The 27077-nt window shown below is 43.3% G+C and overlaps 1 protein-coding gene across 1 annotated transcript in view; it reads right to left on the bottom strand.

Moving 5' to 3' along the window:
- Window positions 1–27077, bottom strand: part of LOC124721826 (endoribonuclease Dcr-1-like) — a 293757-nt gene that overhangs the window by 171803 nt on the left and 94877 nt on the right. Inside the window, exon 8 of the mRNA XM_047246948.1 lies at window positions 6847–6973. Coding sequence (XP_047102904.1) covers window positions 6847–6973 — 127 coding nt within the window. The remainder of the gene's footprint in view (window positions 1–6846; window positions 6974–27077) is intronic.

The raw sequence follows: 27077 nt of genomic DNA, 5'->3' as shown, positions 1-27077 counted from the left end.
TCTTGATGAGATTATGATAGCATTTCAAATTTTTATATTCAGTCAATAATTATATGAAATACTGAATTTCAAATTTCTGATGCAATAGAAAGTTAGTAAATAGGCAACCAAAACTGGACTGTGCGCCCTGAATAAGGTTAGCTGTTTAGTAATATAGATAAAGTATCTGTGTAAATAATATAAAGGCATGGCAGAACCATGACTTATTTTAATCAATATTTTATGGCTGTGGACCTAAACATCAGAAAATTTTGGAGAAAGTAAAAAGTCAAAGACAGCACATTATTAAGATCTATGCTACCTTCAGTCGTGATCCTCCTACCCAGCATAACATTCCACAACTCTCCAAATGGGAATTTGTCACCTTAGATAGCCACTTCACTCCTGCCACCATCCTATACTTCATCTCCCTTAGCTTACATTGACTCTGCTGCTTCCCTATATAGGTGATTGATTGAAGTCTATTCCCTCCCCTTTTTCTGCTGCCCTCCCTGCAAAGTAGTGCCAACACTACCAACCACCCTTCCTCCACTGCCCCCCCCCCCCCCCCCCCCCACCAAAAAAAAATACCTCCATTTTTCTTTTTTTTCTTCTTCGCGGATGGGACACTTAGGACCACGCGTAATCAACATTTGTTGGCCTTCCTTTTTGCCCAGTATTCCTTCATAAACAACGAATGGGCTAGCTTTCGTTGCATAGACCATGTATGTCGGTTAGTTTTTCTCTCTTCTTCCTCAAAACCCCGTGTGTTTGTGATTTTTCTGATTTCATTTCTATCATGTAGATTTGGAGACCCTAATTCTCTCAGGTCTTTTTCCGTCTGTTTGTACCAGTTCGGTCTTGTAGTTTTGTTCTTTAAAAATGTATGGATTTTGTGCGTTAACCTGTTTGAGTCCATTCTTTCTAAGTGCCCCATGAATTGGATTCTTCTCATGCGCATTGTGTCTGTTATTGTGGAGATATTTTTATGTATTTCTGCATTGGGTTTTGGATAATGTACCCCATCTTTAGTTCTTGGTCCTACGATTTTCCTCATTATCTTACGTTCTTTCACTTCTAATTCCTCTTTTAGTGTTCTGTGTTGAAGGTTTAGTGTCTCATCAGATGCGTAGAGAGCTTCGGGTCTAATTGCTGTTGTGTAGTGTCGTATTTTGCAGTTCCACGAGAGACTCTTTTTGTTGTAAATGTTTTTTGTTAACTGAAACGCCGTCTCCATTTTCTGGACTCTTGATCTGACAGATTTCTTTTCATTGCAATTTTCTGCAATCCATTCACCTAAATATTTAAATTCTTTTACTCGAGAGATGTAGTTATTACCAATTTTGAAATCAGAAGGTGCATCTTTGACGTCAGTCATAAATTTTGTATTTTCAAATGAAATTTGTAATCCATTTTTCTATATATTTCTATTTATTATTATTTAATAGTATTATTCTTTTTCTCTTCTATTCCATATTTGCTTCCTGTCAGATTTGAAATGAAGCTGACATAGTGCTTACAAAATATACTACCAAATCGGACTGACTCATTTTTCTTCAGCCGTAGTCCCTTGCCTTCTTTGGACATGCACTTTTCATAACAAATTGATCCCACATAGCCTGGGTTCTGAGTGAACTACCTGCCAGTCAAATCTCTTTCCTCTCTGAACAAGGACTCCACTGTTCCAAAAGCTAGAACAGTTGCGATCTATTTTTTTAGTGTTTCTGTTGACAGTACTGGGAGGTCCACCTCTTGAAGTACGGGGCAGCCTATCTGTCACTTTGTAATTTTAATAATTTTCTATAAATACCACCACAGGTCAAAACTTTCTGCCAGATTAAAAACGTGACAGACTGAGACAGGAACTCTGACACTTGCTTTTCATAAACAATGATCTTACTGACTGAACAGTCATGTACAAATCTGTATTTCATTGAGAGCAAAAATGAATTTCCTTCATTTACAAATTTAACATCGTTAGATGTACCCGACAGAGAAGCTGTTGCTGATCTTATTATACAACTCAGTGCACAAAGCTTTCAAAAGATTTTAACAGATGCACTATACTAAGGGATTGTTGGATGAGCTGAGTCTCCTGAACAGGAGTGTGGTAGTACATCTTTCAGTACTGTGATAATGCTTAAATTGCTCAACTCGTAAGAGTACTGCCCATTACAGGCAATATTACGAGTACAAGTTAAGATTAGGGATACAGTTTCAATCTGTCAGGCAGATTAACAACAGTGTAAACTCCACTGTTAAGTTAAAATTTCATTTTTGGGACAAGTGCATGGGTTTTTTCTGTATTGATAATTCAGCTCCATAACACGAGGCTAGACCCCGTTAATGCTCAACTGCAGTGTGTGAGTAATTTACATGTGAAGATTACCATACCTCTCAGTCTTATAAGCTGTAAGGAATGAAATTCAGAAGAGATAGACCTGAAGGTACTTGCTGATTCACTGAAGGAGATCATGATTAGAATGACAGAGTTATTATTAACTTAGGTTTATGGTGTGTTTCAATTGGATTGTGTTGTCCCTGATTTCTGAATTTTGCATTGTTGGTTCCTGTAGGAACTCAAAGATGACATAAACAAGGGTGACTCATACATGGTATTTATTTTGTTGATGATGTTACTTTGCTTGCTGTTGGTTCTCTGCTTTCTGAAACTGGTGTTCATGTGACAGAAGACTCACCGAGTAGCGTTTCAAGTGCACAAACATGAACAAATACTTCTGCCTGCCAATGATTTCACTTTGAACTGATGCTTATGTTTTTTGTATGTATTCTTTGAACATATTAGATGCCATTTCGCATGAAAAGGGTTGTGGGCAGTTTTATCCTTTTTGGGGCCTCAGTCCATATGTGCTTATTTCACTTCCAGTGATTGATAATTCCTACTCTCATTCCACCTGTCTCTTCTTTCAAGAACACTACAACATTCTGTACATCATAATAGATGACGATCCAAATGATCAACGAAGACTTCGGGTGAAGCACATTTAACTCCAAATACGGTAAGGTGGGGTAAGTGCACAGGTAAATTCATAACATTCTACTTCAAATGGCCATTCACCCTTGGTGCTTACAGCTATATTTATTTCTTTTCCTGAACTGTGGTAATGCGATTGTCCTTTATAAGATATGCAAGGGTTGGAACATTAATAGTGGCAACTATTTATTTACTGCTCGTACAAAATAGATATGTCTTTCAAAGTTTTACTGAGCTTCAAAGTAGTCACCAGCATTGGGTATAATTTGTTACCAGCAATGTGGAAGTCGTAGGGATACTCTTAGCAGTGCCAGTTGTGTTGATAGTTTGAGTACTGCGGTCTATTGCCCGACAAATTTGTAGCAGTTCTGAAGTGAATGCTGTGAAGTGTTTCCTTTTGTTTAGAAATCGAGTTGAACTTATGCTAAGCTGGTCGTAAATTGTGTTCCAAAAATGAACAGCACAGAGACAGAAGTGATGACACTTTCTGCAGGACCTAACCATCATTTTGCAGGGCAATGCTCACACACGTACAGTGCAAGTTGTTACTGATTTGTTTTACTGATGGGGCTGCTAAGTGCTACACCACCTACTGCACTGCCCTGACTTAAGCCCTTGTGAGTTCAATTCGATTTCTAAACTGAAGGAAACACTTCACGGCATTCGCTTTAGAACTGCTACAAATTCGTCCGGCAATACACCGCACCGCTCGAACTGTCAACACAACTGGCACTGCTAACAGTATCCTACAACTTCCACATTGCTGGCAATGGGTTATACACAATGGTGGTGACTTCTTTGAAGGTCAGTAAAACTTTGAAACACACATCTATTTTGTACGAGCAGTAAACAAATAGTTTCCACTATTAAAGTTCCAACCCTTGTATTCCAAAAACATTTTTTAAATAGTTGTAGTCTTCTAAACTGAATAAATTATTTATCAATCAAAAGGGGAAATTCTGTAGATTTTTAAAATGCAAAAAAGTAAAAATTGAGTATTTCAAGATTTTGAACCTTTCCGGAGCCCCTTAATGTAGAGCAAGAACATTAATGGAAGCAGGCAGACAGCTAACAATTTAACCCAAAATATGTAATCGTCTCCCACAGAATGTAATGATTGATACAATCAAATGCCTTAGATAAGTCAGTGCTCATAAATTACCAATAAAAATTTTTTGTGCTCATAATCTGCATAAATATCTCAGTATAATGCAATTTTGAAATCCAAACATTTATGTTTAATGTCCAATAAATATGCAGATGGGTGACATCCTGAGAATAAATCATGGATGTTTTTTGAATCTTCAGTTATCAAATTTTGGGAATGCTATCTATGCAGTGGTCATATGTTGAGTAAAAATGCATTGACTGAAGGTTAACACTATTGAATAATTAAAGCATTTTGATACAAAATCAGTCGAGCTGTTCATGTCAACTTAGCAGGTGACAAAGGATGTGTAGGTGAACAGATGTTGGAATTTTGTCTTTCTGTAGGCAGATTTATAAAAAGTTAAGTTAATTTAACTAACACTAATTGCACTTAAAATTATTTCTAAAACTGCATTATTTGGTGTAAGATGAGAGATACATACTTTATAGTGTTTTACCTTACATTACACAACACAGATTCACCCACAGAACAACCAGCCCTTGAATTATATTTATACTTCATAAATATTTAAACACATATTTTGAAATATTACAACAAGCAAAACACACACTAGTTGTACAGGCAAGAGGCTGACAAATTATTGCATATAAGTGTAAAATGTAGTTAATGCATTATTGCAGGTCTGTTGGATATGTTATTGTAATGTGTGCAGGTGTCTTAATTTTTCAATTTCTGTAGTTTTAAATAGGAGTGTAATAATTATATTAGACCAATTCTAGTATATTTTTATTTTCAGATTAATAATCCAGACATGAGGGTTAAAATCATTAAAGAATTTGTGATGGAGCATTTTCCCAATAAACCAATAACACAGTATGCATTAGAAGTTGAAAAGATAACAACTTCAAAGAAACCAAATCTTACTCTTAACATTGATGGAATAATAGCCACACCCTTTGTTGGTGGGAGTTTCACAAGGTGAGTCATGATTTTTCTTTTATGTCTTACAATTGTTTATTACATAATTGGTGCAACTAAATAATTTTTTTCAGAGCTATAATAATTCTATTGTTTTACTTTTAGGAAGAAGCACAGGAATATATTGAAATGGGAACAATCAACAGTCTCTTTAAGCTGGGAAGAAGCAATGGATTTATAGGTAAATATACTTCACATCAATAAGTGCTTTGAGAACTAATATTCAAGCAGAGAGTGACTAGGTGATTGTGAAAGTGGCCACAGAAATTTGTTATGCTGGTACAGAAGTTGAAGGAGTTAAAAAATATAAGTTCACATATACATAAAGAAAGAACTAACAGTGAACAGATAATTGATTTTAAATAACACTAATGTTTAGGAAGATATTAAGTCTGTAGAGTGATAGTTTATTACAATGAGATGTTAAAAAATCAAAATATTAGCCAAATACATTAATAATGATTTAGTGTAGGAAAGTATGTCTGAAGGTGAAAATAACAAAATTTATAGAACAATACAAAAGCACTGTTGTGGAAACAAGATACTCCCCAACAAAAGTGGGATGAAATTAAGCAAAACGATACGTATTTAAGAGATGAAATTCATATACACCGCCGAGTTTCATCTCCTTTCTGGTTGAATAATCCTCAGGTAACCCCAAATTGTACTAGGCAAATGTTGATATGGATCTTTTAGGATTGTTAAGGCCAAGTTCTTTCCTAGCACTGGATTCATTGTGTTAACTATGGTCACTAGAAATATTTTGCCATGTTTTCACAAAAATATTTATTGTTATAGTTTATACATATCTACGTTCTCTGAAACTAATTGGGGGATTAGTAATCCCATGTCTCCTCTGGAAATGTGATGCCCTTATCTTACACTCTTAGAAGTCTCTCTCCATGTGAAACTACTTCCCTCTTGTTTTTTCTGTGTATGTGGTTACAGCTGATTCTTGTTGTATTGTCGACTGCATTTACTTAAACTTATGGACTGACTTTTTCACATTCATAAACATTTTATTTTTATCTGATATTACTTTTATGTTGTACTAAATGTACTGACACGTTCGATGACCCTCAGACATGATAGGCACAACCTCTTTCTGCTTGAAGCTTTGGAGATTCTTGATCAGGAGGATTAGTATCCATAACTGCCATTGTTGACTGGCTGTTGTCGGTGCTCAACTTCCCACATAAAGTGTTGAAAATTTTTTGGGAACTGAGAGCTATGTTTGTCCCATGTGCAACTATGGAGACACAATGTCCGTCTAGGCAAATACTTAGAAGCATCACGTGTGAATGAGAAAAAAAGGTGGATGGGGAAAGGGGGCAGAGAGGGGTCTTAGCATGGCACACATCACAGTGCTCTACATTAATGGATATTCATCTTCTCAACTTCGGACTGAGGTTTCTCTTTGTTAATAGAGCTACTATATAGTGTCAGTGATTTCATCAGCAACGTAACAGGTATTCCAACCAGCTAGTACATGTTTTACCTTCATTTCCATTGCATTAGTTTTTCACAATTGTAAGAAATCACTCTCTCTTCACTCCACATTTACAACAATGTTAAACTTCCAGATAGCATACAATCAACTTTTCCTGATGGTTCAAACTTCAATTTACCTTCTTATTCCATAAGGTAACTACCTTATTTCTCACAGCGATAGGAACTACAGGGCATCTTTCAAATATATGAGTTATAGAAGTTCAAGTAGCAAACAAAAATAATCAGCGAAGTACTGCTAATTTCATTTTATAAATAGTTGTGACAAACTTACCGAATTTTCACAAGTACAGTTGAAATCATACACAGCAAAAGAAAATGCCTCTCATATGGTGTCTTCACTTTTAGTTTTTCTACATGCAGCAAAAGTGAGAATGCTGCTCTGTCAGCACACCATGGGCCTAAAGTAAAATGGAAGCAGTGTTAAAATGACTTAAATAAGTAAAAAAATTAAACAAACTGTTGTCACACAGTCACTGATTTACCAATGTCAACGGAATGTCACAAACACATTAAATACAGAACATCACCAACAGGAGATGTACAAATGCATGAAAGATATACATAGATAACATCCTGAAGAGAAATTTTAGGTGAGGAATAAAGTACACTACATAGCACAAAAGGGTTCTTTTTTTAAAAAAAGAAAAAAAAAAATCTTATCAAAAGTGTAAATAATGGAAGTGTAAATACACACGAAGTACATATGCTTTTCCACAGAATGAACAGATAAATATGCATAAAAGCCTGATGGGACAAAGTTGGATGCAAGAACAGTAACTGCTATCTGAATGAGCATGAACAGTAACTGCTATGTGAATGATCATCACTTGGCCAAATCAATTCTGTTTGGTCATATGTTGTCTGTTAGTGATTAATAATTGCAACAAATTATTATTGTGCAGTTGCACTGTCCTAGGCAGCAAAGTAATAGTTGTAATGAAGCCAATATTGCAGCTATTGTTCATAATATTGGAACAGATTTTTCTTGATCTTATTAGTCATGTACGATTTTTAAGTTCCAATAGCACAAATAAACAGAAACAATAAACACACATTGGTTGTAGTGGTTTACTAATACCAAATTTGTATAATGATTTCAATAAAAAGTTGTAACAATAAGGAGAAAAAACACTTCCTACTCCATCTGATTAACTAATATGCTTTGTTCATGTGTGTTGTATGCTGTGAAGAAGAAGAAGAAGAAGAAGAAGAAGAAGAAGAAAGAAGAAGAAGAATGGAAGTTTGTAAATTGTGCTACTGTGTTCAACTTTCTGTTTGTGTGCCTATCCCCTGCTCGATGCCAGCAATATATTTTGAGTAGCTATACTTATTCACCCCATTGTCTGTATTCCAAGCAAAATATGGACAACAGAGCTGCCACATGTATAAATGTAGAACACACATTCAACAATACTAAAATTAACAGGTGTTGTACAGCAAGTCTTAAGAGTACTGACATTTCGTACATTTCCTAATATAGCTTCATAAGAAGCAGAACAGTACTGTTTTGTTCCAGGAACAATTGATTTTCAAGCTGATAATGCTGAAATAGTTTAGGAATAAGAAGTTCTGGATAACTGCTTTGATGAATGTTTTCCAATAATCTAAGTCTTAAGAACAATTAAGCTCATTGTTTCTAACAGCAAGGCCAAGAAGAGCGTGATAGCATATTGACACATGAACTGCACAAAAAATTCCAGTAGAAGACATTATTCTCACAATGAGAATGTACATCAAATATAGTAAAAGGAATCATAACCTCGGAACACATTCTAAGTGAAAAGATTTGGAAGAAACAGCTCAGTGACAATTATGCACTACACAAGTTTGGGACAATCACAGGTAGCAAAATGAGTACACATATGCTGAAAACACAGTTGTTATGATGTCAGCTTCATGCAGCATATCACTGTACCTTAATCTGCAGAAAATGAGATAAACTTGTATTTCAACTGAACAAAAAGGTTTGTTGCTGGGGAATACAGCCTCAAACACAGCTGTTTTCAAATTAAAAGTAAAAATGTAGTCTAGTGGCAGCAGCCTTCTGAGGAATTAATTATAGGTGAGAAGATACATATGTGGTTCTCTTACTTCTTGCTACTACAAAAATTTTACAGTTGAGTCACAGAAAGCCAAAGCCTATAAAAAAATGCCTGCGTGAAACACTGATGGGAAAAAAAGTCCACCCCTTTAGAGGTTTCCAATTCACTCAAGATTTACTGTTACATCAGTGCATATGGAGTACATGAAACGATTGCATTTATAGAACAATGGCACAAGCAGTTATGAGGTACCACGTATCAACCCGTGCTGAAACACCTGTATTAGTATGTGGTGTAGGCTGCACAGGCAGCAATACATGCACTGACTCTGAATCCAGTCAATCATACAGATGGCAAATACCACCCTACGATGTGTTATGCCGCAGCTCCTTGATCTGTTCACATAGTTCTGTACAAGTAGTTGGTTGGCAGTCGCAGAAGTCACACCTGCAAAGATGATGTCGATTTTGATCCGATGATGCCACCTGTGGGATAGTATATGTACTGATAATGGTTTCAATGTCGCCTGCCAAGAGATTGCATAGTGGCATAGCTACCAGAGCACCTCCGTGTCTACCCTTTAGTAGGGAATGCTCATAGCCAGAGGGCTCACAGTAGTGCAAACATGTGAAGCAAGCAGGCAACCACGCAAGGAGTTGCACTCGTGTTCCCTACAGCCAAATGAATGAGTTTGAAAGGGATCAAATTGTGGCCTTCCGAATGGTGGGATGGTCCTTTCAGAGAACTGCCACATAAGTTGGATGTGCTGTGTCAGTTGTGCAACACTGCTGGTATCAGTTGTCACGAGAACATGTTTGCTCCCATTGACAAGGTTCTGGACATCCACACAGCACAGACGCCTGCTAAGATCTTTATATTGTAAGGGCAGCAGATTGTACACCTACCACAGCACAGATAAGAGGGCTTGTGAGCCCAGATGTGTCAACACAAACTGTTGTGAACTAGTTATTAGCAGTGGGACTACAGGCATGCACGCCTCTTGCCAGTCTTCCACTCGTGCCACAACACTGATGTGCACGGCTTGACTGGTGCTGTCAGAGGATCACTATGGTCTTCAGCAATAAAAGCAGATTCTGCCTGCATTCAAGTAATGGTCATTTGCGCATATAACATAGCATGATGAGCACTGTCTCGTAGAGTGCACTTGTCCAAGACACAATGGCCCCACACCAGGTCTTCTGGCCAGGGGTGTGATAAGCTGCAACTCTTGTTCACCTTTAGTGTCACTGAGGGGATGCTAACCAGTGCTTGGTACATGCAGAATATTGTTAGACCTGTTCTCTTGCCATTCTTGCAATGGGAAGATGATGTGTTGTTCCAACAGGATATACTCACCCACATACTGCCCATGAAACTCAACGTGCTCTGATAGGCGTGGAGCAACTTCCCTGGCCAGCACTATCTCTGGATTTGTCTCCAATTGGGCAAGTGTGGACTTCCATGACATCCAAACTAAGATCCAACATTTTCACTGTTGAGATACTACTTAACTGTACATTTAAAAGTTTAAGTAAGATTGTGCAACTCTTCAACAACTGATACTCTCTGTGACATGGTTTTATAAATAATTTTGAGTCATTTTTACTAGTGTCATCATATAAAAATACTTTGAACTCTCAGAAATATCAACTTGCAGTGTCACAAATCATTTTATAACTGTGCAAAGAGGATAATGGACATCAAAATGGGCAATAGATATCACTAGCCCTTCACAATGCCTACTGTTCTGGCATCAATAAAGTTATTGAGAAGTCAGCCCAAGACTGCCCACAACTACAAAGTACATCTTTTTTATTGTACCCTTAGCTTCTCCCAGTTGAGTTATGGCAGTGACAGCAAGCCTCTACTAACATTTCAGGTGGCTAATAGTGATGGTCATTCCAAATTTCTTGCACTGCTGATCACTTTCATGCTGTCAAAAATATTCTGAATTTGTGGTCTTTTCAATCTACCGCTGAGACTTCTGAAACTTTCTCTGCCAAAAACTGGATTAAGTCTCTCCTGGTGCCCCTGTTCTATGATTACAAGGGAAGTGCTTGACCCCAAACACTCGGTACTGTATGAAAATGTGCTCAAAATATAAATCGCTAACACCAATTTCTACGCAAAACTGCATGTCTTACCCCAGGTATTCAAGGTCTAAGAGAGAGGCTTCGGTAACACAAAGAAACAAAACATCAACATAATAGGAGCAAAAGTACACATTTCCCTCTGCTTAAAATATGGTACTTACATAATCTGATCAGCAAACTTTTTCTACTGGTCTGGTAGTGTTGGACAGCTATTCAGTCTTAAAAGTGTGGGGTGTAGGATTTCAGTGAAATCGTATGTTAAAATCATAATGTTGTGACTCGCCGATCATTCAAAGTGCCGCCGCGCAATTACGCACGTCCTCTAAGTGTGGCACTGTCTGCCAGCCATGCAACAGCTGCGCCACCTAAGCGGCCAGCCGAGCAGTGGCCGCTACACTGGGACTCAGTGCTCATTCAAATGCTAACGTGTACACGTCTTCCTTGTCAACTTACTCTGTGACTTATATGTGTTGTGTCGTTCTGAAATATATGTGTTAAACTTGACGTTATAACAATTGGCGACGAGGTAGTGGATTTTTCCTTTTCACCGTTGACCCATGGGGTTCCATGGCTACTGTCGAGCAACTATTGCAAAATCTCCTTGAACAGCAAACGCTTCTAACAGCGGCGATTCGCGATTTTGTCGCGGCGTCAAATGCGGGGCGTTTCTCATCGTTGGCTATACCTCCTTTTCCTCCTTACGACGAGATGGCGGAAGACTGGTCTCATTACGAAAACGTCTTCGACAGCACTTCTTGGCATTTCATGTAACGGACGAACAACCATGTAAGTCTCTGTTCCTTTCCTGGATTTCACCTCAAATGTATCGGTTGTTGCCGCAATTGGCTCCTTTGAATGATCCTGCGTCTTTGTCCTTTGCTGAAATGTGCTCACTTCTGTCTGTCTAATTTCAAAAGCAAACGCATGTGGTAGCCTCTCGTGTTGCCTTTTATCGTTGTCAAAAACAGCCACATCAATCCTATCGCGCTTGGGCTGCTGAACTTCACGGCCTCAGTCGAAAGTGTCAATTTGTTACTGACGTTCACAAAAAATCCTATGCCGATTCCATGGTACGGGATACTATTATCCGGTCGGCGCCCGACAAAGAAGTTCGGCAACGTGCCCTTCAGTTGGCGAATCCGACCCTAGATGAAGTTCTCTCCATTGCGTAGTCTTCTGAAATTTCTCGCGCCGTTGGGGCGCAAATAGAGGCTTGGGGTGACGTCGGGGAAATACAACCTCTGTGCGCTGTTGACGACGCGTGCGGCGCGTCCCCGCCGGCCGATGTGGCCGCAGTGCGCTCCCACGCGCAGCCTCGGCCTAGCCGTAAACAACCCGCTAAGAAACTGCAGCAAAACCCCCGGCAACTTCCTTCATGTCCGCGGTATTTTACGAAACATTCATGCGAGGATTGTCCCCAACGTTGGGCTGTGTGTCACAATTGCAAAAAGAAAGGTCATGTGTCTTCCGTTTGCAAATCCGACCGCATACATGATGTTCATGAACATGATGCTGATTCTGATTCTGTGTTGTCTGTCAATTGCACTTCTTCCCTTTCAGGGAAGTTATTCCTCACTGTCCAAATCCTTGGTCGAGATATTCGCATGCAAGTGGATACCGGTTCTGCTGCCACTATAATTAATTCTCAGACGTATCTTCAGTTGGGTTCTCTACTCCTGTCACCTGTCACTCGGCAATTACGGACGTACAATAAACAGAAGATTTCTCTCTTGGGACAGTTTAATGCTGAGGTATCTTACAAATCCGTCGTTCGCACTGTTCCCATATTTGTGGTCGACCAGAGCAACGCAGAAAATCTTTTTGGTTTCGATGCCTTTCGCGTTTTTGGGTTCTCCATAGATGACTCTGTCAATATTGTCTCTGACACTATTCCTTATGCTCAACTGGATTCCTTGTCGACGACATTTTCGTCCCTTTTTTCTCCTGGGTTAGGCCGTGCAAACGACTTTGAAGCTCATATCACGCTCAAACCCACTGCTCAGCCTAAGTTTTTTCGGGCTCGGCCCATTCCTGTGGCCCTTCGTGATTGGGTAAAATGGGAGTTGGATCGTCTCACTACTTCAGGGGTCTTGCTTCCTGTCACTTCCAGTGAGTGGTCCTCTCCTGTCGTTGTCGTTGCTAAGCCAAATGGTGATATTCGTCTCTGTGGCGACTTCAAAGCCACTGTAAATGCTCAATGCCTCATCGACGCTTACCCTATGCCCCGTCCTGAAGAACTGTTCACTAAACTTGCTGGAGGCCAGTATTTTTCTAAACTTGACCTGTCAGAAGCTTATCATCAACTTCCTCTCGACGCTGCTTCCCGGCAGTTTCTGGTCCTTAACACGCCTTTCGGCCTCTATCAATACCAACGCTTGCCATTTGGGGTTGCTAGCGCCCCTGCTCTCTTTCAGCGATTCTTGGAACAATTATTGCTCCCTGTCCCTAGGTGTATCAATTATATGGACAACATTGTTGTCACTGGCTCCACCACTGAAGAACATCTTCAAAATCTCCGCACACTTTTTCATGTCTTACAGACTGCTGGTCTTAAGTGTAATCTTCAGAAATCACAATTTTTTCAGGCATCTATCACGTACTTGGGGTTTCAACTCTCTCAGGATGGTATTCGTCCGCTTCAGCAAACTGTCGCTGCGATTGATGCCCTTCCTTGCTACATCTGTTAAGGAACTGCAGGCCTTCTTGGGGAAAATAGCATACTATCACAAGTTTTTACCGTCTGCAGCTTCGGTGGCTCAGCCGTTGCATCGCCTGTTGCATAAAAACGTGCCTTTTCACTGGTCCACGTCATGCGAAGCGGCTTTCCAGAAACTGAAGACTATGCTGAAACAGGCCCCGTGCCTGGCTACTTATCGACCTGGCCAATATCTTGTTCTTGCCACAGACGCCTCTCAATACGGGGTCGGTGCAGTCCTTGCACACCGTTTTTCTGACGGTTCGGAACAACCCATTGCTTATGCCTCCAAAACGCTCACGGATGCCCAACAAAAGTATTCTCAAATTGAGAAGGAAGCTTTGGCCATTATTTATGCTCTTCATAAGTTTGGTGTTTTTCTCTATGGCTCAAAATTTCATCTTGTTACGGATCACAAACCACTTCTTTCCTTGTTTCATCCATCAACATCACTTCCCGACAAGGCTGCACACCGCCTCCAGCGTTGGGCTCTTTACTTGTCTCGTTTTAATTATGAGATTCATTTCCGGCCAACGGCTCAACATGCAAATGCTGATGCTCTGTCTCGCCTTCCCATGGGTCCTGATCAGGCATTCGATAGGGACGAACTTTTGTGTTTCCACCTGGATGTTGCGGAGCAACGGGTTGTGGACGGGTTCCCCATCACTGGGGACAGGCTGGCGGCTGCTACGGGTTCTGACCCTACCCTCTCCCGGGTTTTACACTGTATTCAGAAGGGTTGGCCAGATCGCCCATCCGCTAAGACTTCTGATCAGTTGCAGAACTACTACGCTTTGCGCTACCGCCTCATGGCTAGGGATGGTGTTATCTTCATCTCCACCAACAATGCTTCGCCGCGTGTTGTGGTACCTGCGTCTTTGCGTGCTTCGGTCTTGCGCCTCCTTCACCAAGGGCACTGGGGTGTGTCTCGCACAAAATCTCTGGCGCGCCGTCATGTGTACTGGCCTGGCATCGACTCTGAAATAGCACACATGGTCGCTGCCTGCGGCCCTTGTGCGTCACAGGCTGCTGCCCCGAAGTCATCTTTGTCACCGTGGCCTTCGCCTGAGAAGCCCTGGGAGCGCATTCATGCTGACTTTGCGGGATTCTTTTTAGGTACTTATTGGCTCCTCGTAATTGACGCCTACTCTAACTTTCCTTTCATTGTCCGTTGCACGTCGCCTACCACCGCGGCAACCACCAGTGCTCTCGTCCGCATTTTTTCTTTGGAAGGCCTCCCCTCTACTCTTGTTACTGATAATGGTCCGCAATTTGCCTCTTCCGAATTTGCGGATTTTTGTGCTCGTCACGGCGTTGTGGATGGAACGGCGGGGCCGAGCCTTAAATGTGCGGGGCCGAGGCTGAACGACTGGTCCGCACATTTGCATGAGAATGGCTCATAACACCAGTTGGTTGGATGATTAAAGGGACCAAACTACTAGGTCATTAGTCCCTTTTCCCTTGAACAGAGAGGTCAATACATCAGAGGTGGCCCCCATGCAAAACTCAGGGGCAGAAGACCATAAGGTCTACTGAAGGTCAACGAAGGCTAGATAAGGGACAGAAAAGAAGAAAGTGAGACATAGGTAGAAAGACAGGTGAGGTGCCCCATGTAGGGAGCAGCTGAAAGCCCCCAATATCAGAGTGCAATGAGGGGACATACACCCCCCCCCCCCCCCTCTACCACTTACCAGAGGTACCCCACTCAGAAACTGCCTAGGAAAGACCAGAAACATGGCTAGGGGAAGAGAGATTAGAAGGGCAGCTAGGGTGAGGGCAGGGGTGGACCACCAAGGCCATACAGCTGCAGCACGGTCTGGGCAGAGGAGGCAACAGTGTGTTCTGCTAGCCCCTCAGTGGGCTGATAAGGTTAAGTGGTCCTCCCTTAAAGAGAGTGGTGAAGGTCCTCTTCACGAATGAAATGTACAACTATGTCATCCACTGAGGCATCATTGCCTAACACCAGGGAGAGGTTAAGAGTCCACCCCAGGGCAGCTAACCTGGGACAGTTCAGCAAAATGTGGACACTGTCAAAGGGAAACCACAAGAATAGTGGGGAGGGTCATTGTGACAGAGGAGATGACCATTAGTCAGGGTATGACCAATGTGGAGCCGGCAAAGGATGGTAGAGTCCTTGTGTGAGGCCTGCACGGGGGACTTCCAAAGATTCATAGTCTCCTTTATCACTCATAGTTTGTTTGGAGAAGTCAGAGTCAGCCATTCCATATTCTAGATCGCTAAAACATGACAGCATAATACCGTTCGAAGATCGCCTTCAGAAACACCAACCACCTCAAGAGTCAGCTTACTGGTAGCCAGTTTGGATAGGCTATCAGTAAGTTCATTTCCCAAGATTCCAAAGTGGCCTGGGCTCCAGACAAAGGTCACTGAGTGTATGCATTGTTCAAGGGCATACAGGGAATCCTGGATAGCAATGACCAAGGGATGGCAAGGGTAGCACTGGTTAAGATCTTGCAAACTGCTTGAGGAGTCACTGCAGATGAGGAAGGACTCACGGGTGCTGGAATGGGTATGTTCAAGAGCACGAGAGATGGCTACAAACTCCACAGTGAAAACACTACAGCCATCCGGCAAGGAGCACAGTTCATTATGTCCTGTGAGAGTATAAGCAAACTGTATCTGACCATCAACCATCAAGTCAAAAGTATAGACTATTTCTGAACCCAGGATGCACCAAGGATGGAGAAAAATTGGTGGCGGAAGGCTTCGGGACGAACAGAGTCTTCTGGACCTTGTGATAGGTCAAGATGAAGCTGTGGTCAGGGTTGCACCACCAAGGTGTAAGTGAGGGGGCCTGGGTTGGGTTGTTTGGGGGAAGAGACCAAACTGCGAGGTCATTGGTCTCATCAGATTAGGGAAAGACGGGGAAGGAAGTCATTCATGCCCTTCCAAAGGAACCATCCCAACATTTGCCTGGAGCGATTTAGGAATATCACGGAAAACCTAAATCAGGATGGCCGGATGCGGGATTGAACCGTCATCCTCCCGAATGCGAGTCCAGTGTGCTCACCACTGCACCACCTCGCTTGGTTGTGTGGGCCTGGAGGAGAATTGGTAGAAGGAACAACTGGAGTTCAGAGAGGAGGTCTCGGATGAGGATTGTGAAAGTACTCCCTGATCTGGGCCGCCATTGTGGGAGATGGGTTTCCGTGTTTGGAAAGAGGAGATGGTACTTTGGATGCTTAGGCGATCTGCGAATGGGTGAAGCATAACTGACAAGCTGTTGCTGGTGGCTAATCCGCAGTGGAAGGACCCCAGCCACCACGAGTAAGCTGTTCACGGGGCTAATTCGAAAGGCTCCTGTTGCAAACTGAACCGATGTATAAGATCCAACATCTGCAATGTTCAGGGCAATGCCAAACTATATGCCAGACTCCCATAAAAGATTGGATTGTATCAGGGCTTTGTAAAGCTGCAGAAGGGTAGTGCGGTCTGCACCCTAGCTGGTGTTACTCAGGCAGTGGAGTGTATTAAGGAGCAGCCAGCACTTTCACTTAAGCTAGCAAAGATGGGGAATTCAAGGCAACCGAGCATCGAAGATCAGTCCAAAATGTGAGTCTTGGCAGCTGAAAACCGAAAGCCATGCGTGAGGGCCCATGCCAGCACCTTTTGTATGGTACTTTGTAGCCTATTTTCAGCGACACCACACTACAGGAGCAACAGTAGAGGCAAAAGTTGAGGGTTATACTGAGGACCCCACAGCTGCTGCTATTCCATTGACGGCTATTAGAAAGAGAGGGACACTCAGTACGGAGCCCTGCGGTACCCCAATCTTGTAGACATAGGGAGAACTGTGTGAGGTACAAAATCTGGAAAATACAATGAGACAAGAAGTTCTGGATAAAAATTTCGAGCAAACCTGGAGACCCCACTCATGTAAGGTAGTATGGATGTGGTTTTTTTTGTTTTTGTTTTTGTTTTATGGCGCACGAACATCTAGGGTCACATGTTCCTACATCAGAACTTCAGAACTATAGAACAGGAAGACGGAACAGGAGGTAATAGCAACTACACATTAAGCCCAATCAACGGAAGCAAAGACAGTTAAAAACAGGGACTTGGAGAAAAGTCCATAAAATTCACCATAGATACAACAGAGGTCCTGAACTAAAGATTAAATTTCCATCATCATATTGCTATGATGGATAAAAAGTAAAATGCGGTTGACAGCCCATGTTTTGTTCGCTACAATGACCAATAACTGAGACGGCAAATATAAATGAGAACATAAGTGGTTAAAAAAAGGGCATCCATCAGGAAATAGCGAACCGTCAAAGGTTGAGGACGATGAGCACAAAATGTTGGAGGACCACCACATAACAAATGGCAATGGCTAAAAAACGGTGCCCAATATTCAACCTTGCTAAAATGGTCTCCTCATGTGAGAGGACTGAGAGGAGGTCAGCCAAGCTGCTGGGAGAGCTTTAATTCCTCCGAGCTTGTTCCTATGAAGGGAAGACCAGTGGTGACGCCAAAGGATCACCACCTGCTGACAGACAGCAACACAGAGATTACTGGAGGGAATGGAAGAACTAGCAGGCTGAGGTTCAAGGACTGCAGCCTTGGCCTCAGCAGCCTCATTTACCATCAGACCAATGTTACAAGGGACCCGCATAAACACCACCGTAGCTCCATCAAGAGTGACCAAGTGAAAGCTTTCCTGGACCCGTTGAACTCAGGGGTGGAAGGTGTACAGCACACAGAGGCTCTGAAGGGCACTTAGAGAGTCAGAGCAGATGACACAATTGAAATGCCTGTGTCACCTGATGTACTGAGTTGCCTGATACAGGGCGAAGAGCTCCACAATAAATACTGAGCAGTGTTCTGGAAGCAGACACCAAAAACCGTCGGTGCCAATGAGGAAGGCACAACTGACACCACGGTCAGTCCAAGAGCCATCAGTGTACACAAAGGTACTATCGCAAAGTTCTGTGTGAAGGTCCAGAAACTTATGGTGGTAGAGCGAGTCTGGAGTAGTGTCCTTAGGAAGCAAATGAAGTCCAAGGTGAACATGGGCTGCAGCACGAAACCATGGTGGCAAAGGATTCAGACCCATTGTTAAAGTGGCAGGTAGCACGAAGTTAAGCTGCCGGAGCAATAAATGAAAACAAACTCCATGAGGTAACAGAGAATGCAAGGCATAGTGGTGATCAAAGGAGTCATTGAAGGAGATGTAAGATGGTTGGCCAGCATGGCAGACAAATGGGATTTGTGTCTGCTGCGGAGAAAATCACAGCATTATGACAGCGGTAGTTCAGCAGCTTCTGCATACAGGCTCTCAAGTGGGTTAGTGTTAAAGGTGCCCGTGGCCAAACAGATGCCACAATGGTGGATTGTATTGAGATGACATAAGATGGACGGACATGCAGATGCATAAATGAAACACCCATTGGCTAATTTTGAACAGACAAGGGACCAGTACACACGTAGGAGGGTGGTCAGATCAGCTCCCCAGGAAGTATCACTGAGGACATGTAGGACACTGAGGGACCACATACAGTGGGCAGTCAGGTAATACACATGGGAGGACCAAGAAAGTTTCCTATTGAGCATGAGCCCCAGGAATTTCATAGTTTCAATGAACGGAAGAGCAACAGACCCAACATGCAAAGACCATGGAAGAAACCGATTGCACTACCAGAAATTCATGCAAACGGTTCTGCCAGTGGAAAAGCGAAAGCCATTGTCTATGTTTCACAAGTTAAGACAATTGAGACAACGCCGAAGATGCTGCTCAAGAAGACTAGTCTGTGGAGAATTGCAATAGACGGCAAAACCGTCAAACAAGTGAGACAGAGATGCCTGACAGGAGACAGGCCATAACAAGGTTAATGGTGATAGCACAGAGGACGAAGCTCAGAATGAAACCCTCAGGCACACCGTTTTCCTGGATAAAGGTGTCCGACAAGGGAGAAACCACACAAAACTTGAAAACTTAATGTTTTAAAAATTCTTGAAGGAAATGGTGCACGCGACATCAGATGCCCCATGTGTAGAGAGTATGGAGGATACCAGTCCTCCAGCATCTCCAAATTGAAAAACATAACCACAGTCTCGTATTTCTGCAGAAAACCATTCTTGACATATGTTGACAAAATGAGAAGATGGTTAACTGTAGAACGTCGTGCTCGAAATCCATACTGTGCAGTGGTAAGTAAATTGTGAGACTCGAGCCACCATACCAGTCGGGCATGAATCATACGTTCCATCACCCTGCAAACACAGCTGGTGAGAGAAATTGGGTGGTAGCTAGAACGAAGGTGTTTCTCCTTACCAGGGTTAGGCATGGGTATGACAGTGGCTTTACATTAGTGCTGGGAAACGTGCCCTCTGCCCAGATGCAATTTTACATATGAAGGAGAAAGTGCTCAAGTGCAAGAGAAAGTGCCTGCAACATCTAAATGTGAATATCATCCAGACCTGAGGCAGAGGATCAGGATAACATGAGAGCATAGCCTAGCTCCCTCATGGTAAAGATGACATTGTAGCACTCACAATTCTGAGAAGAGAAGGGTATCGCCTGCGCCTCCTCCACTTGTTTCCGATGTAGGAAGGCATGGTGATAGTGGGTGGAGCTCGAAATCTCTGCAAAATAATGGCTCAAGGTGTTGGAGACAGCAACAGGATCCACTATGATGTCCTCTGCTGTTGCCAGGCTGGAAACTGGGTAATGGACCTTGGTCCCAGGAAACCATGGGAGGTTGGCCCACACAACGGATGAGGGAGTGGAACTGTTAAAAGAACTAGTAAATGACATCCACCCTGCATTTTTGCTACCCCGAAGAGCACGATGACAATGTGCACACAACTTTTTACAACGAAAGCAGTTCATCATTATAGGATGACGGTCATAATTGCAGAGAGCACAAATCCACGAGCAAATTGCATTGCAGCATGCTTCAGTCCGCCAAGGGACTGGGACATGGCACAGCAAAAATGAAGTGTTAGGAATGGAACATTCTGCCACGGTAAAGATAATGTTGGAAAGGTATTCTACCTGGTCATCACCACTGGGGAAACATTGTTTGTCAAAGGTCGATGGGGAGGAGTAAAGTCTCCAATTGCCCTTAGAAAGCTGCCATTTGGGTGTGCACGTAGGTGGGGTAAGAGTCAGCAAACGGATAGCACACATGAAATGGTCACTCGAGTACATGTCTGAGAGAACAGGTCAGATGGACAAAGCAGAAGGAGAGGTTCAAATGGGAATAGGTGTACATGGAGTCTGAAAGGAGCATTGGTGCTCCCTGTTAAGACAAATGAGGTTAAGCTGATTGACAATGTCCCAGTCCCTTGATGGACTTGACATTAGCCAAGAAAGCACCTCTTGGACAGGTTCTGGGAGAACCCCAAGGGGGATTGTGTGCATTAAAGTCACAATGCAGCAGAAAGGGGTGAGAGAGTTGATCAGTAAGCTGGAGGAAGTCTGCCCTGATGAAACCGAATGATGGTACAAAGGGAAAAGGTGAAGTGAGGAACTAACATGTGAACTGTAACAGTTTGAAGCCAGGTAGTCAGGGAGATGGTTTGACTATGAACGTCATCCCAGAATATCAGCACGACTCTCTCATGAAATGGAATGCCGTCCTCGGGGTGAAGGTCAAAGCCGACCGGAAAGAAATGTGAGCGGTCAAAGCAGTTGTGAGGACGCAATTCTGTTTCCTGGAGACAGAGAACAAGCAGACGCTGAGATTCCAAGAGCAGCTGTAATTCCTCTTTGTTGGATCTAAGGCCATGAATGTTCCAATGGACGAGAGTGGTGATGACTGGGGAGGAGGGAAAAATGAAGGGGTGTCACCTTAGCAGCTGCTGAGTACTAGCCTTCGAAGACTCACCGCTACAGGGCACAGAGGCTGGAGGATCCTGCTCCACAAGATCTACAAAGGAGTCAGCATTCTCCCTCTGTCAGTCTGCGGGGTCCAGGGCAGAAAAACTGTTGGTGGTGCGCACCGTCCTCATGGAGGTCAGCTGGGTGAGGGTATAACGTGGCGAGACCATTGAAGAGGATCTCTGAATCAACGAATGAGAAGACCGTTTGCCCTTGTTTGATTTCTTAGAGCCGTGGCGGGTGGCAGATGATGATTCAGATTTTTGTGGGCTGGAGGGTCAGTAAAAAGTCTTTGGGGGAGTATTTCTTCTGTCCTTTCCGGCCTGCCTGTTGTGTAGCAGGTGACTTCAATCCGTGAAGTGTAAGTTGGGTGGCTTCTTGCACAGCTGGAGGAGGAGGATATGGGGATGCTACCACGACACTGGGCGATTTTACAACCAGTGCTGAATTTGAGGTTGCATGTCTGCGTGGCCTTGTCCTTCATGGAGCGAGATGTAACACGAACAGTACTGAAAGTACTGGGTGGTAAAACACAGGGTTTCCAACTAGCCAACAACTTGTGAGTCACAGTGTAAGGCACTTTTTCCTTCACCCGGATCTCCTAATGGCCTGTTCACTGAGATACATGGGACAATCTCAGGAGGAGGCTGCTTGGTTGCCATCGCAAATGATACAGTGGGGAGAAGGAGGTAGACAATCACCCTCATGAGCATCCCTACCACAGGTTACACATCTGGCCAGGCACTGGCAGGACATTTCAGTGTGGCTGTAACTATGACACTGGTAGCAGCACATTAAGTTCGGAATATACGGTTGGACTGTGATAGCTTCATAGCCTGCTTTGATCTTCGATGGAATTACTGTAGCGAAGGACTGGCTGTCTAAAGTACATGAAACCATGAGGAACCCTTGTGCAGCTGCAAGGGTCTTCAAATTGTTAGCCTCATTCCATTTACATTTAGTAGATGTAGACTGCGAAGATGATGATTGCTGGGATGATTGGCTCATTGCGAGAAAATCGCCCATGACTGCTAGCATCTCTAATGGCATGCTCCTTCCAACTGGAGCCCCCCCATCAGAGGGGGGTGCACCTGCCTTAGGTGATTGTTCACACCTGAGATCACACCTCCCAAACACCTGACAGAGGGACCTACTGACAATTTCGGAAGGTGACAGCTAAGGCAACCATCCCTCCCTGGGCCTGGCCTGTAGCAAGGGGTACGTGTGAACCCTACCTGTTGACTCGAGGCTGGAAATGACGTGCTACCCAGTCACCTGTTACCCATCAGACTCATTAACCAGCCTTCAGGAGTGCATAGGGAGGAAGAAGGAAAAGAAGAACCTCAAATACCAAAGCAGAGGAAGTTTAGAAGGGGAACGAAGAAAGAAAAAAAGGAACAAAAAACACTGGAGAGACTGTTCTGATGTCAGGCTACTGAAAATCCAGAACACATTTCCAAAAACATCCCAGACATGTTCCTCAACAGAGGGGAAAAAGAACAGCAAGAGGATGGACACGCAGCACGGAAGGGAAAAGATGCTGCTTCATGGTAGCCAAGCACAAACTCGACAAAGAGTGGCAAGCCTCCTGGGGAGCAAGGATGTGGTGTCGCCATGTGGTAACATAAGTCTTTTGGAGGTCAAAGAAGACTGCTATAAGGTGCTGATATTGCCCAAAAGCAGTTCAGTTGGCAGACTCCTGGTAAATTAGATTATCAGTAGTGAAATGGCCTTGGCAAACACCACCCTAGGACAGAGCCAGAAGACCCTGAGACCCTAGGAGCCACTGGCTCACCATGTGTTCAAGCAACTTACAGATAACATTGTCGAGACTAACAGGGTAATACCTGTCCATCTTTACAGGGTGCTTGCCTGGTTTCAGTACTGGGCAATAGCAACTTGCCCTCGCTCCAGGCGCGATTAAAGATGTCAAGGATATGACGCTGACAATCAACCAATAGGTGATTGAACATTTGCTTGTTGATGCGGTCTGCCCCTGGGGCTGTATTAGGGCAGTGGGCCAGGACACTGACGAATTCCCACTAGCTGAATGGTGTGTTATATGGCTCCAGGTAATGTGTAGTAAAAGATAATTGCTTTTACTCTCCTCACTGTTCAAGGACACAAAAGGCTGGTTGATAATTCTCAGACCCACTGGCTTGAGCATCACACAGAACAAAATGTTCTACGATGTCATCTGGGTCAGTGTAAAAAGCGCCATTCGAGATAATACCAGGTGAAGGAGAGGTACATGGTCAGATGGTTGAAACATACCATTCTCAGCATTCTCTTCCATCTTTTTATTAGGTGGCAGACCCGACTACAGAGTTGCATGAAGGCAATGAGGTGCTCCATCAATGGGTGCCACTTATGACATTGGAGAGCCTGCCTATGATCTCTAATGGTCTCTGCAATTTCTGATGACCACCAAAGTAGTCTTCCATCGGGGTGGTCCTGAGGAACAACGTATCACTAAATCAGCTGCTCTAGAAGAATGGCTATAGTTGTATTCTGCACTGACCCATTGATACCTCCATGTGACAGGGAGCCAAGGTCGACACCAGAGATGAAAGCACCTCAGTCATCACTGTTCAGAGCCCTTCTGGACAGGTGTACAGGGGAGTGATGCCAACGGAGGGACAGCAACACTAGAATGTCCTGTCGGTGCCTGGCCAGATGTGTGGTAGGGATGCTCGTGAGGGCGATTGTCCACCTCCTCCTCCCTACTGTATCAATTGCAATGGCGGCCAAGCAGCCTCCTCCTGAAATTGTCCCATGTATCTCAATAAGTGGGCCATCCAGGAGATCCAGGTGAAGAAAAAAGTGCCTTACCCTGTTACTCACAAGTTGTTGGCTAGTTGGAAACCCTGTGTTTTACCACCCAGTACTTTCAGTACTGTTCTTGTTACATCTTGTTCCACGAAGGAAAAGGCCACGACATACACGAGACCTCAAATTCAGCACTGCGGTTGTGGCATTGCCCAGTGTCATGGTAGCATCCCCGTATCCTCCTCCTCCAGCTGTGCACACAGCCACCCAACTTACGCATCATGGGATGAAGTCACTTTCTACAACCACCAGCCGGCTGGAGAGGCCAGAAGAAATACTTCCCCAAAGACTTTTTACTGTCCTTCCAGCCCACAAACATCTGAATCATCATCTGCCAACTGCAATCTCCAAGAAATCAAACAAGGGCAAACGGTCTTCTCATTCACTGATTCAGAGATCCTCTTCAACGGTCTCGCCACGTTATACCCTCACCCAGCTGACCTCCATGAGGACGATGCGCACTGCCAACAGTTTTTCTGCCCAGGACTCCACAGTCCAACAGAGGGAGAATGCTGACGCCTTTGTAGATATTGTGGAGCATGATCCTCCAGCCTCTGTACCCTGTAGCAGTGAGTCTTCAAAGGCTGGCACCCGGCAACTCCCTCACCCCTTTCCACTGCACCGTGACTTTAATGCACACAATCCCCTTTGGGGTCCTCCCAGAACCTGTCCAAGAGGTGCACTCTTGGCTAATGTCAAGTCCACCAAGGGACTGGGACATTGTGCAGCAAAGATGAAGTTAAGTTCAAAGCATATTTTCACGCCGTTCTGAGCATTTGAAGTCACACACTTCCCTATTAATTAACCAGGGAGGCCAAATGATGTACAGTTAGAACATCTCAGGAGCATATGCGCAAATAGGTTGACTGAACACTCACGTAACAGTTTAATCACACTCGTTAGCACTTAAAAGTATATGTTAAATTATGAAAACAGCTCAGCAGAGAGGTTGCATAGGTGACAGCCCAGCACCTGAGTGCATATACTGCAACAGACACCCCACGAATGGGCAAGCACTTATGGCTGGCAACCAAATTGTGTGTGCAAGCATTGCTGTACAGAGTTGACAGAGAGTGCACTCTTGTTTCACCATCAAAATCAGGAACACCCTTGCAGCTTCCAGTCAGTTGCCCAGCTTCCAGTCAGTTGCCCTGTTACATACTTTGTCCTAGACCAACAACCACTGTCACAACTCCCATGCAAAAACACCTACTGCAGCATGCCAGTACTGTCAGTTCTAGGAGCCAATGGTCATCAACATCCAGTTGTTCCAGCCACACTATATGGATGAGAAATGGAAATGGAGTTGATGTTGCATCCAGCACCAGGCTAGTCTCCTCCTCACAACAGCAGGCACAAATCTGGTGATTTCTATCCTTTCGAGCCTCGTTTCAAATAAAGAATGCTGTGTGTTTTGGATTCAGTGATCTGACACTGACCAGTGTAGCAATTAGTTACTAACCTAGTGGGTCAGACATTCTAGTCTGGCACAGCAATTGGCCACTTGCAAATCACAGCAGATTAACAAACCATACAATATCGTCTCCACCACGGCCATCCATCATGAATTCAGATTCTCTTTAAATCTCACTAACAGTTTCTATACTTCCTGTTGCGCTCTACAACCACTGATCCCTGCATATCACATGTGCTGCTCTTCTGGATTACTCTTTGAAATGGCTTGCAACTAGCTACTGACAACCCACTGTGAATTTCGGGTTGCATATTGGACAGTGTCAAGTTATGCTATGATATCAGGTGATTTACATTAAAAGTGGCTGTCCTAATGCAGAGTCAATAAAATATATGCTGTTCACATACACAAATTATAGAGACACGTACACCAACATGAAACCTTGGGCAGTGCAGAACAGTACAGCATTGTGTAGGCAAAGTTACAAAGCACACCCATCAACTAAACTTCATATCGGTTTGTTTGTGTTCACATTGTCAAATGATGGATCACTGTTGCCTGGCAACACAAGTTTGCTGAAATGTTAGTGAGTCAAAGAATAACGAACAAGTGACGGGTTTTAGATTTCCTTGAGACATAATAAAATCAAACTAATTTATTGTAGCTCCTGCTCAATACCTTTTGATAAATCACCATATACAGCCATCTGTGTAATTGAGGTAAAATTAAACCTGTATCCACAATGCAGTTCAATAGAATGCACTGTATCTCCAATCATGAATGGAACATTGTGGGCTGCATACATTGTACAGTCTGTCACAATTCCTCAAAGGGTCAAATTTCAAGCTTATACCAGAAGCATATTGTCAACAAGAAATGTCAGTACTGGAAGCTGTCCACAGAATTGGTGTACACCATAGCTGTGTCCTTTACAAACAACAGTCAAAACCCTCAGCACCATGCCATGTAATGAAGGTGGGCAAGGGAACTACTAGAACGGAATCTGAACCAATGGTGCCATGTCTTGGATCAGTATCACATATGGATGTTTTACATCTCTCATGTGAGGTCTGCGCAGTGTTGGGACAGGGTGCTCCAACTTATTGTCCATTCCTGCAGTCAACATTTTGGTGATGGATTTGTCTTTCAATACAATAATGTACATGCATACTGCACTCCAATTCAACAACACCTTCATCTAGGACAGAGGAATCAACTAAATGCTATGGTCCACAATATCTGCTGACATTAACCCAACTATCACAAGAATCCCCTAAACACACTAAATGACCTCACGATGACCACCACTGAGTGGAACAGACTAGAGCAGCAATGCCTTTACCATTTTGTGAGCAGTCAAGGAGGATCCAAGCATGTTACAGTGCATGGTGTGGAGCAACAAGCAAAATATCCTAAACTGCTCATGAGAGAAATGCCTACTTTCCAAGTGGAGGCTAATCATTTGAAGTGCCTCTCTCTGCAACTAGTTTATTTATGGTCATAGAAAGGGAAACTTTTACTGGAAACTCAAGATGCAAGATAGTTATGATATGGACGCTGGAAATGAAGGCTAAACCTTTCAC

Source organism: Schistocerca piceifrons, chromosome X (assembly GCF_021461385.2).
Source record: "Schistocerca piceifrons isolate TAMUIC-IGC-003096 chromosome X, iqSchPice1.1, whole genome shotgun sequence".
Taxonomy (NCBI): Eukaryota; Metazoa; Arthropoda; class Insecta; order Orthoptera; family Acrididae; genus Schistocerca; species Schistocerca piceifrons.
This window is presented reverse-complemented; position numbering and strand designations above follow the sequence as displayed.